The sequence below is a fragment of the Lotus japonicus genome, chromosome 5, assembly GCF_012489685.1.
Source record: "Lotus japonicus ecotype B-129 chromosome 5, LjGifu_v1.2".
Taxonomy (NCBI): Eukaryota; Viridiplantae; Streptophyta; class Magnoliopsida; order Fabales; family Fabaceae; genus Lotus; species Lotus japonicus.
The window spans coordinates 55743213-55761720 of NC_080045.1; the positions used below are offsets into that span (position 1 = coordinate 55743213).

Here is an 18508-nt window from a genome sequence, read left to right on the forward strand (position 1 = left end):
TGGTAAGAAAATGTAAGGAGTGGTGTATGTGTTACTTGCCAAAATACCCCTCACTTTATATCTCGTAATAATAATAGAAAGATATAAATAAATATTAATATTATACAATAATAAACATCCTTAACTATATTTCTTATAAAAATTTAATTAATAAATGTAATTTTAATTAGTTTATGTTATTTTACCAACATATTAACCACAAGGGGTGGCACAAGTGGTGAATATACATTTCTTTAAGGGATTTCGCATAGGCTTCTAACCCGGGTTCGATCTCCTCTGAAGTAAAAAATAATACATTTGTGGTCAGGGACATCACTACCGTATCCCGAGCCAGATTAGTCACGTGAGAGCCCTTTCCTCGTGGAGACTGGTGGCCAAAGAAAAAAAAAACCAACATATTTTTTTTATTTTTTCTCCAATTAATCAACCTAAAAATTATCTCAGTTTATACTCTCTTTCTATTTTCTTTTCTCTCACCCTTCTTTTCCCTACCAAACATACTCGTACATGCATGTGCATCCATCCATTCGGATAGATTCAATATGGCATAATTGGGGTGCAATTAAATTGCATTATGCACTTCAAGCGCATTTCTCGTTCTTTTGTTGTTTTCAATTCCTTTCAGCATAATGAAAATGTCGCTGTATATACTTGAAGTGATCGATATGGTTAGTCAGAATGGCCATATTGTTTGCATAATTGTCATGTTGCATGAGTACTACTTGTTTACTTTGCCTTTTATTTCTTTTTCCCAAATGGAGAATTATCAATTCAATCTCCACTACATTTATAAACAAGCTAGTCTTGGTATTTGTTAAAAATATATTTGGTAAACAAGCTAGTCTTCTACATCTTTAAGCATCGTATATATTATTGAGTGTTTGAGAATTTACTTTCCACTAATTTTCTGACTAATGATTATAATATGGTACAAGCTAGCTCTTCTATTACTTTATTTATATATATTTATTTACTGGTATGGATAGTTTAAATGGTATTTGATGGTTTAAAATTTTTTAAGTACAAGTTCAAATCCTAATAGTATTTATATACTCAAAAAAAATTTCACATTTTCGAATTATATTCTTTTCATAACTTTTAATATAAGTGATCATTTTCACCCAAACGAAACATTAAATAATTTTTTTCACGCTTAACTTAATATTTAATGCCATATTACTATGAAAATATATGGTGATATGGCTCGAACATAATTAGGTATATTTAATTTAAAAAGGCTTAATTAAATATGTATTTATTCTATAAATGTGGCAAATGTTGGTTTTTAATCTTTGAAAATATACAATGTTACTAGTGCTTTTACCCGTGCGATGCACGGGGATATTCATTTTAATTTATTTTGTGGGTTTTTATGATTTTTACGTTATTTTCTAAAATATATTTTCGTATTAATATATTATTTTTATATTAGAATTTTTTTTGATAGATGTGTTTTTTTTTTTGGTTGTAGCATGATAATAGATTTAATGTGTCTGTGGTGTCTTGTCTCCCCTAAGACGACATAACACATACTTTTAACTTGTCTTGTTTTACAACCCTTGTCATGTATTGGGTTGAAGTACCCCTCTTACTTCTTTACAATACAAATTTGGCTTATAAAAAAAAAACCTTGTCGTTTGTCGTTTGTGTGTTGCTTTGGTAATATATATATTGGATTGTATTACCTATATGCAGGATTTTATATGTTTTTTTTACTTTGGCTGATGTTGGTAGTGCAGGTATTCTCATGTCTTTTTTCTACACTATTCGGGAGGATCCAAATAATATGTTTCGTCACATTGAGTTTTTTTGTTGTGACATGCTACTGCATTGTGTCCATATTTGGTGACAACAAATACCTCATATGCGCCAAAACTTCCAGGGAGCTTCCTCCCCGGCATGTGCTCGACATCCTCCAGATGTGGTGAAAGTCAATTTTGATACAATATGCGTCCATATTTTTGTTTTGAATTAATATTTTGTTGAAATTTGTGTTGAAACTTTCAGTTGTTCTTGTCATTCCACAACAACAACTTCTCCTCCAAAAGGTTGGTTGAAACTGTGCTTATTAGTAAATATTATAATATCTCCGGGTATTCAGTCTACAACTTCAAAATAATGCTTGTGAGTAATGGGTTCTTCGTCCTTTGATCTTATAACTGTTGTTAATGTTCTCCAAATAAAAGTTCTCTCTGTTCTCTCCGAATAAAAGTTCTCAATTTGAGTCATTCAGGGGAAGTCGTCTAATGACATGTTGTTGCTCTGCAATAAAGTGGTTATTTTTGCAAATACGGAAACTTTTATTTGCTCCTAAGTAAGTTTTAAATCTACAACATTATAAATGATAGTGTAAGAAAACTATTGCATTATAAATAGTGTTGTTTTTATATAATCTTTGTTTTAAATGCACTTATTTCTACGTTACATAGTAAGTTTCTATCTTGCAAAGTAAAACACCATTATAAGAATTGTTTTTATTTTATTTTAAAATGACATTGTTTACTTTTTATTGGATCGTTTTTTATTTATTTTAAACTCATAAAAATATTATTTTTTATTTGGTCTATGATTATTAAATGATATTGATGCATAATATGGAACACTGTTTTTTTTTTTTGAAATATATGTAAATATTGCACATGTTATATGGAGTTATGGATGTGAAAAGTTTTTTGTCTCATGAATTTAATTTATTTTTTTTATGATTAGACACTTTGAAGTGAGGTTTAAATTCATTTTTGAAGGTTACAAATTTCTTAATTTCTATTTAAATCCTAAAAGTTTTTTTATATAACACTTAAAAGGTTACAAAGAACAACAAAGATGAAAACTAACGAACGGTCATGATTGATCTCCTATAAAAAAATCTACACGGTTAGAAAGATATACATGATAAAAAAACATTCATGACTCGTAGTTAACTGAATGACTACTATATCCTTCAATTTTTCAAACTACCTTCTCTTAAGACTTTATATAAGAGAGACGCACTTGTGTGTTTTGATCCCCTCTCGTATTTCCTACAAATCTTTATGTACAAAAATAATATAATTAATTGAATTCTGACACTATATAACTAAATTTTAATTTGATGATTTTTTATTTGAAACATATCATTAGTAATATTAATTTGTTGAATGCTTGTATAGGCTTGGAAATAATGTCAAATTTTAATGAAGATATTAAATTGATAAATAATTTATATGAGAGAAATTTTTCCAAAGAGCACGAAGTTTATACGTACATTGAGATGGATGAACAATCTCAGTCATTTATATAGTATGCAAATGGAAATGAAGATGTAAAAGTGATAACGTTTGCCCCTTGGACTTAATCCTTAAATTTGGTGTCATGATTTGATACTTTCATGTGAGATTTAAATACAATCTTGAAAGTTATAAACTTCTCAACTTCTATATAACTACTTAATGACATTAATTCATAATATGTAACCGTCCTTTTTTTTGTAAGTAAAGTAAAGAATACTTATTTATGTTTATGATAATGATGTGTAGCCAATATATATTGTTTAGATGAATTTCATAACCATTTCAATCTATATTTTTAATTTTAAATTAAAATTTGAGATTAACTTATTGTTCAATTTTATTTTTTAATTCACAAATAAAAGGAAGTACCACGTTAAGAATATATTTTAATTTTATGAATTATGTATAATAGTAAGCACATGTAAATGGACTTGTAGAAGTGGAAAAGTTTTTACCTCATGAATTTAAATGTTAAATTGTGTCATGATTAAGCACTTTTGATTTAAATTCAATCTTTAATATTTTTACCTTTTGAGCTTCTACATAACTCCTAAATGATATTAATGCATAATATTAACCATTATTATTATATATTGTAACCAATAGATATGTAAATTTCTAAAGCCTTCACAATATTAAATTTTAAGATTAATTTTAATAACATTTTGATATATTTTTCATTTTTTTACTTTTCAAATTCATAATTTGTAACTGTTATTTTTTTTTTATAATTTAAATTAATAGATATGTAAAAAAATATGTATTTTATGTTTGTTTATCCACGAACATAAATGAAGTACAATTCTATGAAATTTTCCTTTTGTTATGTTTTAAAGTGAGATTATTTTTTTAATTTGTTAATTCTTTTTATTTTACACTCGTCAGATTATAATGTTTTTTAGATATTAATTAAATTTATGTAAATGTTACACATGTTTTATGGAGTTGGACAGAGAATTGTTTTTTGCCTCATGGGTTTAGTTCTTTGTTTTTAATGATGTATTGACACTTTGAATTGACATTTTAAATTCATTCTTGAAATTTACAATTTCTATCTAACTCCTAATTGGTTTTTTTATTAAGGTTACAAAGAACGTTCAAGATGAAAACCAACGAACGATCATGATTGGTCTCCCATAAAATAAATCTACACAATTACAAAAATATCCACGGTAAAAAATATATTCATGAGTCATGGTTAATTGAAGGACAATTTAAATAATTTAACTTGAATGTCATTATTCCTTCAATTTCTTTAAAAAAATATTAAGGATTTGATTTCAATAGGAAGATAAACAAAAATTAAGTACACTCATTAAATAGTGTTGATAGATAAAAGGAATAAGAAGACATAACAAAATCAAAAATTGAAAAAATAATGTAAAATTAGTGACCACATTCATAGTGTAAGTGGCACCTAAAAATGTCATAAGTAGAAATAAACTTAATGTATTAGAAGAGAAGAACCTCGCTGAAGATGACAACACCACATAAAATTGTTAAATAAAATAAAGATGTCTCTCATTGGTCGACCAATTCGACAATGAAACAATAAAAAGTAAAAAAAATGCAAGAAACTTACATGTTTTCAAGATAGTATATACATTGGAAGAACGGAAACATTAGCTGCAAAACCTGCAAGAAAAAAAATGGAAACGAAATCAGTTAAATGTAAGAGGATAACATAGATTCCATTGAACTACATTAGAAGAAAGGACAATCATTTGATTGATTAAGTTGATAATAAAATAATGGAAAAAAGGCAAGAAACTTACATTAACTAAAGATTAAATTATCAAAACATGCATCAATGACGAAAGTGACATAAAATGAGTAACTTTCACCGATTGAATGAGCAATATCAACATACATATTACGAATAAACACTGAATCTCTTACCGTAGTGAAAAATGAGGAATGCGAAGAATGAATGGAAAAAGAAGACATGTTGAGACAGAACAAATGTGAAGAAGAAATGATGTTGAAATCATAATAAATAATTCAAAAGTGAGAGAGAAAAGGAAAAGAAAAATGAAGATCTTACCGGATGGACGATGATGTTGAAGAACATCAACCCCTATAATATATAGTTATAGATATTGATAGATAGATGCATAGGAGAAAGATGAAAGACTAACAAAGATTTTTTTATTTCTTCTTCAGTTCAAGAGGAGCCTGGACAAAGGATTACTTTGAGCATTTGAAAAAATCAAAGCAAATACCTCAACACACACTATGTGAAGTACACATTCTAAATGAGCTTTATGACTAATTTATATAGTTATATAGGAAAAGGTTAGTGGTGTGTTTTTCTTTTGTTTGAGTGAAATAATATTTAATGTGTCCTATGGAATTCCATAACATATAATATTTAAGTAATTATAAATCAATTTAAATTAGTTGCAAGGTGAATAGTAAATAGATATAAGATGATATTGATGGAAGAGGAAAAGGTTAGTGGTTTTTTAGTGAAATCATAATATTTAATCCATTCAATAAATCAAAACTAACTATGTTTTCCCTATGGAATTAGTTTTTTTTTTAAGTTTTCTTTTTCCTCTTGTAACAAAAAAATCCTTCAACTTCCCTTGAAAATGATTATTAGTATTTATATTAATATTAATTTAGATTGAATTAATAATTTAATAAATAAAAACTAAGTATGTTTGTCCTATGGAATTCCATAACTAATAACATCCCATAATAATAAGTTCATTTAAAATTGTAAGGACGGTCAAGATCAAAACTAATCAACGGTCATGATTGATTTCCTAGAAATTATTCTACAAAATTACATAAAGACCCATGATAAAATATTCATTCATGAGTCATAGTCTATTGCATGACTATTTTATCCTCCTTGTTGCCAAACTTTGCTTTTATATATTATATAGATATAGATAGATATAGATAGATATAGATATATATATAGATATAGATATAGATAGATAGATATTTTTAGTCATTCTCGTTAATTAATTTTGCTTATGAAACTAACAAAATGATGACATATCCTTTCTACTGGGTGTTTTTTTACCTGATTAGGTATCGTGGACCTACTCATTTACGCAACCGTCTAGACTTTGCACACGAAAAACATATGTGAAACACGTAAGCAAAATTTAACAATATTGACAAGTTATGTAAATGAGTGAGTCTCATAATGTCAAATCGGTTGAAAAACACTTGGTAATAAGGGTGAGTCATCATTATTTGAGTCCGTGAGTAAAACTTAACGACAATAACTAAAACAAATAACCACTTATATTTTCATGGATTAAAAAATACAAAATATTTCAGAGATTTAAACCAACATTTTCCGAGGATAAAAATAAATATCAGCCTTTAAAAAAAATACATTATTGCGAAAAAGAGTGCATTATCACCATGTGCAGAAGAATAACTTTCCACCATGATTCTCCAATATATGATTGGAGTGCAGTGTGTAGCATATGCCATGCTGCATGCATTAGTTGGAGTGTTGGACCAATATATATTTTCTATATATTACTGTTTCGTCACAGAAGAAGGGTCGCTCTCGAGAAGGGAAGGAAATAATAGCAGTAGATGGACCAATGGTTATGGATAGGATCATAGAAGGATGAAGGAGCACTAAAGAGAGAAAAGAAACACACACATGTATTGTGATTGAATAAGTGTTAGAATGTGTGTTGTATACCAAATTTGCTAGCTGTTTTGATAGTATTTTGTTAGAACCTATTATATTATTATAAATCTTTAAGTATCATCTATTATGTAAGCGGGTTTATAGCATCTCTTATTTCTTTAATTTATTTTAGCTTATAAAAAAAAGGTGTTGTTAGAATTGATGATAAATAGAAGTAATTAGGGTAATATTAGTTTCAGTAAAAGTGAGTTGAAAATAAAATGGCTTAATTAATGTTAATAGAAATGATATTTTAAAATGTGTTGAAATTCAATTGTAAAATATCACATAATTGATTGTGTTCCGCCAAAATCAATTAATTAAATTTTATAGTTTTGAGCTATAATTAATTGTAAACGTAAAATTGGGCTGCCACTGGCCGATTTGGACCGGGCTCAAGGTTGTCTTCCTGAGTCAAAACTGATCAAACATAATTAGGTAAGATTGAATCTATTTTAAGCTAAGTGTTCAAATTAGGGTACAAACCTGACCCGAACAAGGTAGAGTTTGGGTTGGTTAGGTCACCATAAAAGAGAGGAACAACGACATGTTTTTCCCATAAAAGGAGAACTTCTAAAACCATATTATTTACTAATCCTATCAAGCACCTCTAGACTTTCATCACCATCTTCCATCTTTACTCATGTACTCTTCTCTTAAAACTCCCAACACATAGCTCCAAACATAAATCATGAGGACCAGACATTTCTCCGGGAAAGACAAAAACTTTGCCCCACAATTTCTTTCAAATCGGCGCATTGGACATCCCCGCCAGTTTTCCAAGGAAATCTCTATGCATGAATGACGACACGATGAGCGCAAGACGCTAAAGGTGCAGCAGAGATGACATGACGTGAAGGGGGAGGAGAAACACTAGTGACATTGAAAGTGTGTTAGGGTTTGTTTTCAGATAGAGAATTTTAATTAGATAAATATGGATAAGGTTTTATAATACTCAAGAGCTATGAATTAATGATATTCCTAAAAATTTAATTAATTAGTTAATTAATAGTTAAAATGAAAAATAGTTTTGTATTTAACACAAAAATTAACAATTTCAAAATCTTAGGCTACCCTATTAGCGTGTGATAACTTTAGAAAATTGTTAATATGTATAAAGAAAAAATGAAATGTATAAGAGATGATCGCATTGTTTGGATATCTAAGTTTACTAATTTCATGTGGGTGCCTATATAATGGAGTACTTCACATGATGATAGTTCACTCCTTTAGTTTTTTGTCCCCCAATCATAATATTCACTTTATTGATTAAAGTACATCCTCATTCTTCCTCTGAATCTGAAAAGAGAAAATGAAAGTCTGTACGAAGTTGAAAAGGCAAGAAAATTAGCTGGGAAAATTGAACTTTTATTCGTTTTGTAGTCTCTTTTTATTTATTTTTGCTGGCTTCAGAAAAAGAAAAAAGAAAATAGATGTAACCCTTTTAGACAGAAAACGATTGCACGGATTCATAATTGCATTATGGCACCCCGTCATGTGATCCAGTTGTCCTCCCACATGCAGCAGTGTGCATTTCACGCCCATTTCTTCGTCTTTCCCTCTGCACAAAAATCAGGACTCAAGGAAGGAAAAAGATTCACAGTTCACACCACGTTTCTAGTTCCCATTGGCCTGGAACTGGGAAAATATACAGAACCTCCAGCTTCATGAGCCAGGATATATATGGATCAATGACTCCTTGCAAGTTGCAACTAGTACATGACTTGCGTGTTTGATTTTCCGCATTCATAACATTAAAATTTGAGAATACACGTTATAGGGTACGGTTTCATAAACACGAAATCCATTAAAATTCACTTGAATTTAACTTAAAATTAAACATACACTTAATTAGGTTTGTTATAATGTTTATTAGAAACAGCCTATATAACACTACTTAGTATGCAGATCTATTAATTAGTATAGGTTGATTTTAACTTAATTAAATTTCAGATTTAAGTATGCACTCATGCTAAATATTCAGAAGAGGTTTATGTATATTGTTTTTTTAGCAACTTTAAAATTTTGCTTAAAAGAAATTAGACATGATGTACCACGTCAAACAACCATCTATATATGTATTGTAGTTCTTCTGATTTCATTAGTAAACTAGTGTTCTTTACCCGTGCGTTGCACGTCGATTAAATTTATCGTAAAGATGAATCAGTAGAAATATGTTTTGACTTAGTTTAAACTCTTTTTAGTAAGTAAACGGATATGGAACCGAACATATGTTACAAATATGTAGATGAATGGACCACAAATAAATATATTAATTTGATGTGGTTGTATAAACCTCACAATATCAACATTTGAATAGTAATAAAACAATTCATCTACATTAATTATGGTTGATTGATTTTCATAATAGATGGTAAACTTGAAAAAAAATTAAAAATATTTGAACATTCCTTATCTGATATTCATTAAGAATAATACTTTTTTTTTTTGCATAAATACGAATTAGGTTTTAACTTTTAAGTCATAACCTAATTAATTGTTTAGATTGATTTCGAAAATCTTATTTTTTTCTTCATTTTTAAAAAACCAAATTCTTGTTTGCACTTTTAATTAGCTGACACAGTAAAATTTATAAATATATTTGAAAGGATTTATCTTGGCACACTGCACTACAACGACAACATTTGTTGCATCACCAGAAGCAAGATGACCAACGACTTCAACAACATATTTTCCAAAAAAAGCACATTCAACCCGAACCCTGGTAGCCCAATTTGGAAATTATAAATTTAATTACACATAAAATTAGGGGGGAAATTTTGAATAAGTAAAGAACATTGAGTGCACCCATCTTGGTCAAGTTAAATAGTTATCATTTTCTGCTTTGCACCATCTTTCTCAAACTCTTGTTCACCACTTGCTCCGGTTAGAATTCCAATGACATCTGCTCAAAAAAACAACACACATTTAAGGAAAATTAAGAACTATATTTTAAAAATCCAAAGGTTGCAAAAGGCTTAAGTTGATAGCCTTGTTAGGAACCAATCATACAGAAGTATGTATATCAAAGTTGATCTTGAATGGATGAGAGGTTGGGCGGAAATCATGACTGCTTTCACCAACACCAAAGAATGAAATCTGATATACGCGTCCTTCACTCAGCAAAGACTGGAATCGCTAAATAAGAGTCTTTCAAACTGAAGCGCGAACCTTACAACCCTGAAATTAAATAAATTGAGAAGATCAGAGATTGTCCAACAATAAAAACACGAAATTCAAAGTTGGTGATTAAGAAAAAAATTGTCATACCTTGTCATCCATGAGAACCCTATCCATCGAAAAGGGCAGCTTTGAACCACATAAGCTCGGACTTAGTCATAAACGATTCACTTTTGCAACAATAATCCAAAAGGGCAGCTTCGAACCACATAAGTCATCCATGAGAACCATGTCCATCGAAAAGGGCAGCTTCGAACCACATAAGCTCGGACTTAGTCATAAACGATTCACTTTTGCAACAATAATCCAGTTCTCCTTGGAGGCATCGATTGTTGCGAGATCGTCGATTTTGCCAGACATCAAAACATAAGTTATTTTAAAGTTATCAGAGGCTGGTTAATGGAAGGAATGATGGAGGTGAAGAATAATATAAGGGACTTTATATAGATGAATCACAATTTGGGTTGATGACTTTTTTAGGTGGAAAAGGGAAGGAGATTAATGCTGCAAAAATAAAATTCAAAATTTGAATTTACAGATTGTCAAGAATTAATACATTTGAATTTGAATATTGATTTTTTTTTAACGAAGCAAATTTAAATATTTATTTCAGAAATGTAACTTCTATAATTGGAGCGAAAAACAGTTTGAACAACATAAAAAAAAATTGTATAACAAATTTTTTTTTTGAAATAAGAATACTAATGAATTAATGCAATATACGTATAAGAAAAGGGAATATTAAAAACCGTATAACAAAAGCCAAAATCTGTTTTTAGCATTAAAGGATAATTTTAAAAAAAATATACGAAAAATAATAATATTTTGAATAATTATTCCATAAGTAATTTGTGATGGGTGGACACTTTTGATTCAGCATTAATGAACGGTTTAAAAAATCATTAAACAACAATTAATGAGTTATTTTAAGATTATTTGAATGCTTGACAATGATGGAACACAAAACTAAAATCAAGGAGAAATTAATCTAGCCATAAATTAGTCAAAATAAATTAGAGTTTGACACTTGTCAGCTAAAGAGGAGTGTGGGTGAGAGTGAACTTAAAAGTGCCAACTCATCTAAGGGGGGCTCACAGAGTTCTTCTTTTCTATAGTATATAGATGCAACTTCATAATAATTGACTATGACTTCCATAGTGGTGATTTTGCACCTTGTTCACAAAAAATATCTTAAGAGCTAGATTAGCCTGTCACCTCTCTTGTTTCTCTTTTCTTCCCACGCTTCATCACTTGTATACACTAAGATCTGGTCGTTGCGCCATGAAAGTTGTTCAAGCGGCAAAGGGCTATTGATTTGCACATTTGTTGAGGACCGACTTGCGTAATTGTATTAACATCCTAGAAGGGCTGCAAGTAAGTGAGTATCGTGCTGGTCCCTAAGATGACTAGGATCAAATTTTATGCTCGAGGCTAATTAACTAGCTAAATAAATGACTTACTAAATAGTTAGTTACAAGACAACCTAGCAAAGGCTTAATACTCAGCTCATTACTACTCGAACACTATAAAATGCATGTTTGACCATTTCAAAAATTATCTCTTTTTGTAATTTTACGGACTTGAGTATTGGAGTTCCATTTGCAGTACTTCCACTGAGCTCACCACCGCACTCATCTCGTAAACCACCATTCCTTAGTATGTGATACATTCCTCAAACTTTTGAAAGAACAAATATGAACATGTTATGACTGTTGATTATAGAGCATCTTCATCCTACACAAATTAAACCAATGTAATTTTTTTTTTTGATCGAATCTATGACTTGATGTCACATGCCCCTTGCAGGATTACAGGTGTTTGCTAGTTGGGCTTAATAGCCCAGACCCAAAACAAATACATCTTCAGTTGTTCACATCAACTCTGTGCCAAGGATCCGTTTACTATGGACCACTTTTTTGTGGTCATGGTTACACCACCTGCTTTTGACCTGTTAGTGCAGGTCCAGCAGGTTTTTTGTAATTTTTAAAAAATAAAATACTTAATATATAATATATAATTAGTTATATAGTTAGTAATTTTGTTAATAGGATTTGCATTAATTGGGTTAGGTAATTGTATCAGTAAAAAATTAAAATTGGGACATAATTAATACAACTTAAACAAACTACTAATTGTGTCAGTTACTTAATACATTTTAAACAAACTTCAGTAAATTATCTTTATTTCTAACTAAAATATCCTGATTCATTCTCATTCATCATCAACCAGCTTTCTTTCTTCCTCATCAACAACTCCACGACGGCTAGGGTTCGTGAGCTTTCTTCGTTCTTCCTCATCAACAACCCCTCCTCTGTAACTTTCTTCTTTCTTCTTCATCAACAGGTTCGCTGTAGCTTTCACCTTCTCATTACTCCATCTGAAGCACCCCTCCTCTGTAGCTTTCTGAATGATGTTGTAGAGTTTGTAGCTTTCACCTTCTAATGAATGTGTTCTATGGTGGTTTCCTATGCAGTAGTGTGAGCTCGGTTTGGTTCGCCGGTGGTGACAGGTTGGTTCTGCGGTGGAATCGGGTTGGTTCGCCGGTGGGAACGGGTTTCGTTCTCTGTTCGCGTTAGTTGGTGGGAACGGGTTCGCTGGTGGGAAAGGGTGGGTTCGCTGGCTGTTGAACATGTCTTCCCATACCCAGGAGTCTAGGTCGAACCCTCGGATTGATGAAGCAGCACTTGATTCATCTGCACGTCAGGTAACAGTTAAATTCGCATAATATGGTTTCCAGTGGCAAAGTGTTTCATTCCATGAGAATTGTTGTAGCAAAGATAATGTGTGATTTTAAATTAAATTATAGCATATTGTTTTCTTAGTATATGGGTTGTTTGATTTGGGGAAATTTATTTAATTTGACTGCGCCAGGATCCTCAGCATGTTATTAGATTAATGGTTGAAGGAGGGGAAGGAGATGTACATGGGGCTGATGAAGAACAGGAAAGTGGAGATGAATAAGGGACTGATTCTGATGAAGAAGAAGGTGAAAAAGAGGCTGATGAAGAACAGGAAAGTGGAGATGAACAAGGGATTGATTCTGATGAAGAAGAAGGTGAAAAAGAGGCTGAAAATGGGCAAAGTGAAAATGTTGATGTGGAGCCTCCAAGTGAGATTGCTATCAATGGTCTAGAAGATTTGGGGATTGTAAATTTCAAACAACTATCTGTCAATGACATAGTCACCTATCACTTTCCGGATCGTGAGGTTGCGTACTTGTTCTACAGTTGGTATGCTCGGATGCATGGATTTGCTGCGAGGAAGGCTAAGGTCCTAAAAAACAATCACAGAGATGTAATCCAGCAGAGATTTGTTTGCTTCAGGGAGGGTAAAAGGAAAGAGAAAGCTGAGCCAGAGGTTGATGGTCATGCTGGTGAAAAGAGAAAGCGTTTTCCGAAAAAGTCTACAAGATGTGAGTGTAAGGCTTATTGTCAGGTCCATGTTCATAAGGATAACAAGCGTTGGCATGTTAGATCTGTTTGTGATGATCATAATCATGTACTTGTTGAAGAAAAATTGATTGGATTGGCACCTACTCATAGGAGAATGAATGAGGCCGACATTACTCAATTGAATTGCTTTAGGAAGTCAGGCATTACAACTCCACAGACTTATGGTGTGTTTGCCAACCAGATGGGTGGATATCAAAATGTTCCATTTGGACCAAGACAAATGTACAATGAGAAATTTAAAAAGAATAAGGTGGACGTATGTGATGCTAGAGGAGTGATTGGTTTCTTACAAAATTTGAAGGAAAAGGATCCTGACTTGATGTGGAAACACACCTCTAATGAGGAAGGAAGGTTGGACAAGTTGTTTTAGAGTGATGGAATCAGTCGGGACAACTATTTATTGTTTGGGGATGTGTTGGCATTTGATGCCACATACAAGAAAAACAAGTACAAGCGGCCACTTGTGCTTTTCTCTGGAGCTAATCATCACAATCAGACAATTATATTTGCTGCAGCTTTAGTTTCTGATGAGAAAGAGGAGACATATGTTTGGTTGCTTCACAATTTGTTAGATGCAATGCAAGGGAAAGCACCGGTATCAGTAATCACAGATGGAGATCTAGCAATGAAAAATGCAATTAAAATTGTGTTTCCAAATGCGCATCACAGGTTATGTGCTTGGCATCTTCTTCGGAATGCAGTGAGCAATGTTGCAGAACCCAAGTTTGTTCAAATGTTTTCAAGATGCATGCTTTGGGATCTTGAAATTGTGGAGTTTGAGGACAGGTGGGCTCAAATGGCTATTGAATGTGGGTGTGAAGACAATGTTTGGGTTCAGGATTTGTATAAGCGGAGGAAGATGTGGGCTGCTGCATATATGCGGGGTGAATTCTTTGTGGGCTTTCGTACAACCTCTCGGGTTGAGGGATTACATGCCCAAGTTGGGAAGTTTGTAGACTCATGGAACAATTTGACTGATTTTATGCATAACTTCTTTCGATATATGAGTTATCAGCGACAAAGGGAACTTGAAGCATATTTTGCATCAATGCACGGTGACCATGTGCCGCAAACACAATTGAAGAGGCTTGAAAAGTCAGCTTCCAACCATTACACGGACAACATTTCCAGGCTTGTCTCTAAGGGTCTTCACCGGTGTTTGATGCTCAAGGTTAGTCTTTTCAAGGAGACTTCAACTTGCATCATTTACTTTGTTGAAAGGTTTTCTCTGTCTAGTCGGAGATGGAATGTGACTTTGTGCAAAACAACCAGTGAGTTCAAGTGCTCTTGTATGAGGATGGAATCATATGGCATTCCATGCGACCATATTCTTGCTGTTTGTAGATATCTAGACCTGCCTGAAATTCCCTCATCATTAATTCTGGGGAGATGGACCAAGGATGCAAAAGAGGGGCTTGAGTTGTGTGGGGAACAATTGGGTGCATGAGACCCCATGGATCTATGTAGATTTACTGTATTGAGGGAAAACTGCAGGCGAATGTCTAAAGCAGCATGTAGAGCACCGGAAACATTCCGGGACACAAATGAACTGGTTCTAAAGCAAGCAAGGAGGTTGGAGAAATTGGAGAAAGGTGATGGAGTGAAACAAACTGTACATGTGGTGGCCAATGATCCTGAACAGTACTTGCGTGACTCACTTAAACCCATCAAAAGGCGCATTGGTAGTGCCTCTAGAGGTAGTGGACCGGGGAGGCGTACTTCCCACTGTGGTCTTTGCGGCGGGGCAGGGCATAATCGGAAAACATGTCTACGGGCTACACAGTGAAGTGAGTATTTTGACTTTCTTCATGTTTTTCATATGCATTTATGTACATGGTTCTGCTAGTGGCCTAGGCATTTTGACTTACTTCATGATGTTCATGTGCAACAAATGTAAAATTACATGAACAAAACATATTTTGCTTTCTACCACTTACTTGTAATTGGCCTCTGTTTTTGTCATCTCACAGGTTGAATTGTGCAATCTTGGAAGGGAATCACACAGTCTATCTTGGAAGGGGAACCTCGCATGTGGAAGTTGGATGCTCTTTGTAATGAGCTTTAGTAATATGCAATTCAATTCATGGATTTGTAATTTTCCTATTCACAAACTTGTGATACTTTGTGGGGATTTGTAATGTTGTTTTATTTGAACCATCAGTACTTTAAATGGTTTGTTTTCAAATTCATTCATGGTACCATACGCATGGTTATGATAGATTCATTTAATTCGTGACTTTTGGTTATAAATTTTGGAGGTTTGAAATTTACCAGTATGCAATATATATTTGCCCACCATTAAGAACTAGTTATATTATATGGATAATTACGTCCATCTCTAGCTGCCAAAGTGTTGAGTCTAGCTTTTTTTTTATTTAGCTGCCAAAGTGTTGTAGATATTATACTTAGAACATCCACAATCATAATATTTATCCACAATCGTAATGTAATTTTGGATGTGGATATTTATTTAGCTTTTAGGGAGAGGTCTTTTTTATCATCTTTTTGCATATTAATATTAACTTAGGTCCATTAACTTAATTTGGGAGAGGTATTTTTATCATATTTTTCCTTAACCGTGGTTGTTAAGTTGTTTTCCTTGTAATGGAAAGTATATGTAATGGAAAGTATATGCCCAACACAACGTGAACTTCATTGAAATAGTAATGGCCATACTTGGCTAGAAAATGGAAGAGGGAAGAGGGACACAGGGGATGACAACAAAAAGTACAAAAAGAGGGTCATGGGGGACTCACAAAAGTACAAATTATTTTGTTCACACGGGCAAAGCTTCCGGCAAAGCATGATACGAAATCATTCACCCACGGCGGTCAGCTGCGCGCGATATCGAGATGGCAAAAACATCTTCAAAAACTGTTGGCATGCAATAGAGATGGTCTCCAGGCCCAACATGATTCTCCACCTTGAAATCATACCAACCCTTTGCAAATGAACACTGGTTTCCAGTGGGATAGTGCCACGACACCTTGACAGTATAAAGCTTCACATACTCACATACTCATATACCCAAATAACCTTTTTTATTTCCTATCTAACCACATTTCCGCAAACCATGCAGGAACAGCCTACATGAAGTCACAAAATTAACATTGTGAAAATTAACATGTAAGAAAAACAAGTGTAAAGACATAATAGTAGTGGTGGAAATTCATGAATGGGTTTAACAATGGTTGTAAGAAAAAAGGCTTACCAATGCTTGGCCCTTTTTAGCTTGAGACTTTGTAATGGGTTTAACAAAGCCTGGACCAAATGGAAGTTCACCTACCCTAACCTCCTTCCCAACAAACCTTGGATCATTGCTTCGAATCCATCCATAAGGGTAATCATCAGAACCATCAGAATCACTTTCATAGTAAACCTCATCCTCAGAATCAGATGAGATGTCAATAACCTCAGATTCGACTAAGGGGGGGAATCGACGAGAGCTTGCCATTGAGGGACAATTGAGAGAAGGGGAGCAGGAAATAAGAAGAGAGAAAGGGGACACGGCAGCTGCTAATTGAGAGAGCTAGTTGTGGTTTTTGTGGTTTTGCTAGATGGGAAATATTGACCTTTATAGATAAAGTTGTGGGGGGAGGGGGGAGGGGTGGGTGAGGACTTTGGGAATGATGGTGTTGGGAACCTATACATGCAACAAAAAAGCTGGGAAAAAGAAAAAGTTGTTTCAAAAGTTTGACATTTGACCACACAGAAAACAGTAAAATGATTTATGACAACATTGATAGCATTGACAGTTTCAATAGGGGAGGGGAGTTATTTTTCATAGCATTGACAGCATTGATATCATTTAAATGCAAAATATTGAATGGAAAAATTTAAAAGAAAATGTTGTTTCAAAAGTAAATGCATTCAACACCAGATCATGTAATTCAACCAAATAGTCAATAGTTGGGGGTTAGATCAGATTCCAACAAAAAGGTGACAAAAAATGGTAAAACAATGCATTGCCTATCATAGGAAATTCAATGCATTGTGTTACCACCACCACCAAACGCATCATTGTTGTAAAGTTATATTTTACAGAACCAAAATCTGTGCAACATAAAAATGCAGCCAAAAAATAATACTTGCCCTGCCCTACAACCACATACTTCACAAAGTCGCAGCCACCCCTTCAACATCAGCGGTGTGACATGCATTCCAGAAGACAGTGGCCTTCTCCTCCAAGCTCCTCCGAGTGTCATTGTGCTCACCACATAACAGAGAGGTTGCAGTGTTCATGCGAACAACCCTTTCATTTGGCTGGGATAAGAAAATAAACAGAAATTAATTCTAACAACAAACACAATCACAAAACAGCCATAAACCATGAGGAGGACTATTTACTTACACAGCCAGATCGATTGGGATTAAACCTAGAACCCAACTCAAGCCAACTTAACAGCCACACAGCTTAATCATGGCTGCATAATAACATGGAAGAGTTACCGAAACTTAGACAAAATTAAGAAATTAAATGTATGCAGTTCAATTTCAAAAGGGACTACCTGCTACCAGTATTGAGGATACCCCTTGCTTTCTTTAGCTTCCAAGAATGAAAGTTCACAATTTTCCGGTAAAAGTTAGTTTCCTCATATTTGTCCTCTGTGCTCATCATTTCCACCAATGTGTTGCACTGAAACAATAAGAGCAAACAAATTAAAGTAAGTTGCTAGAATGTAAATAGTATTCAGATTCAAGTGAAGTATCATATAAACATTACCAATGTTTTCATGGATGCACATCTAACCGTTATGTCCTCCTCATTAAGATGAGAATCCAAGTGATAAATGGTGTAATCCCCAATGGAAATGATGCACAAATACCAATGGTCAGATTCAGTCTTGATAGGAATGTAGATCTACATATGCAAGTAAATGTGTTAAAAGGTGAATCACAATCATTAATGATACACAAGAAACTTAAACAAAGCTTACATA

At 33.0% G+C, this 18508-nt stretch overlaps 1 protein-coding gene and 1 long non-coding RNA gene across 2 annotated transcripts; one reads left to right on the forward strand and one right to left on the reverse strand.

Annotated features, from left to right (window-relative positions):
- The first annotated feature begins 12745 nt into the window (after positions 1–12745).
- Positions 12746–15015, forward strand: LOC130719821 (protein FAR1-RELATED SEQUENCE 5-like). The gene is made up of 3 exons (XM_057570426.1): positions 12746–12815; positions 13097–13824; positions 13939–15015. The coding sequence occupies exons 1-3, from the start codon at positions 12746–12748 to the stop codon at positions 15013–15015; spliced, it is 1875 nt and encodes a 624-aa protein (XP_057426409.1).
- Positions 15016–17445: 2430 nt separating this feature from the next.
- LOC130717023 (uncharacterized) lies at positions 17446–18205 on the reverse strand. The gene is made up of 3 exons (XR_009012236.1): positions 18077–18205; positions 17920–17992; positions 17446–17831 (listed from the first exon to the last, which is right to left on the reverse strand). It is a non-coding gene; the product is annotated as an uncharacterized LOC130717023 (long non-coding RNA).
- Between the last annotated feature and the right edge of the window lie 303 nt (positions 18206–18508).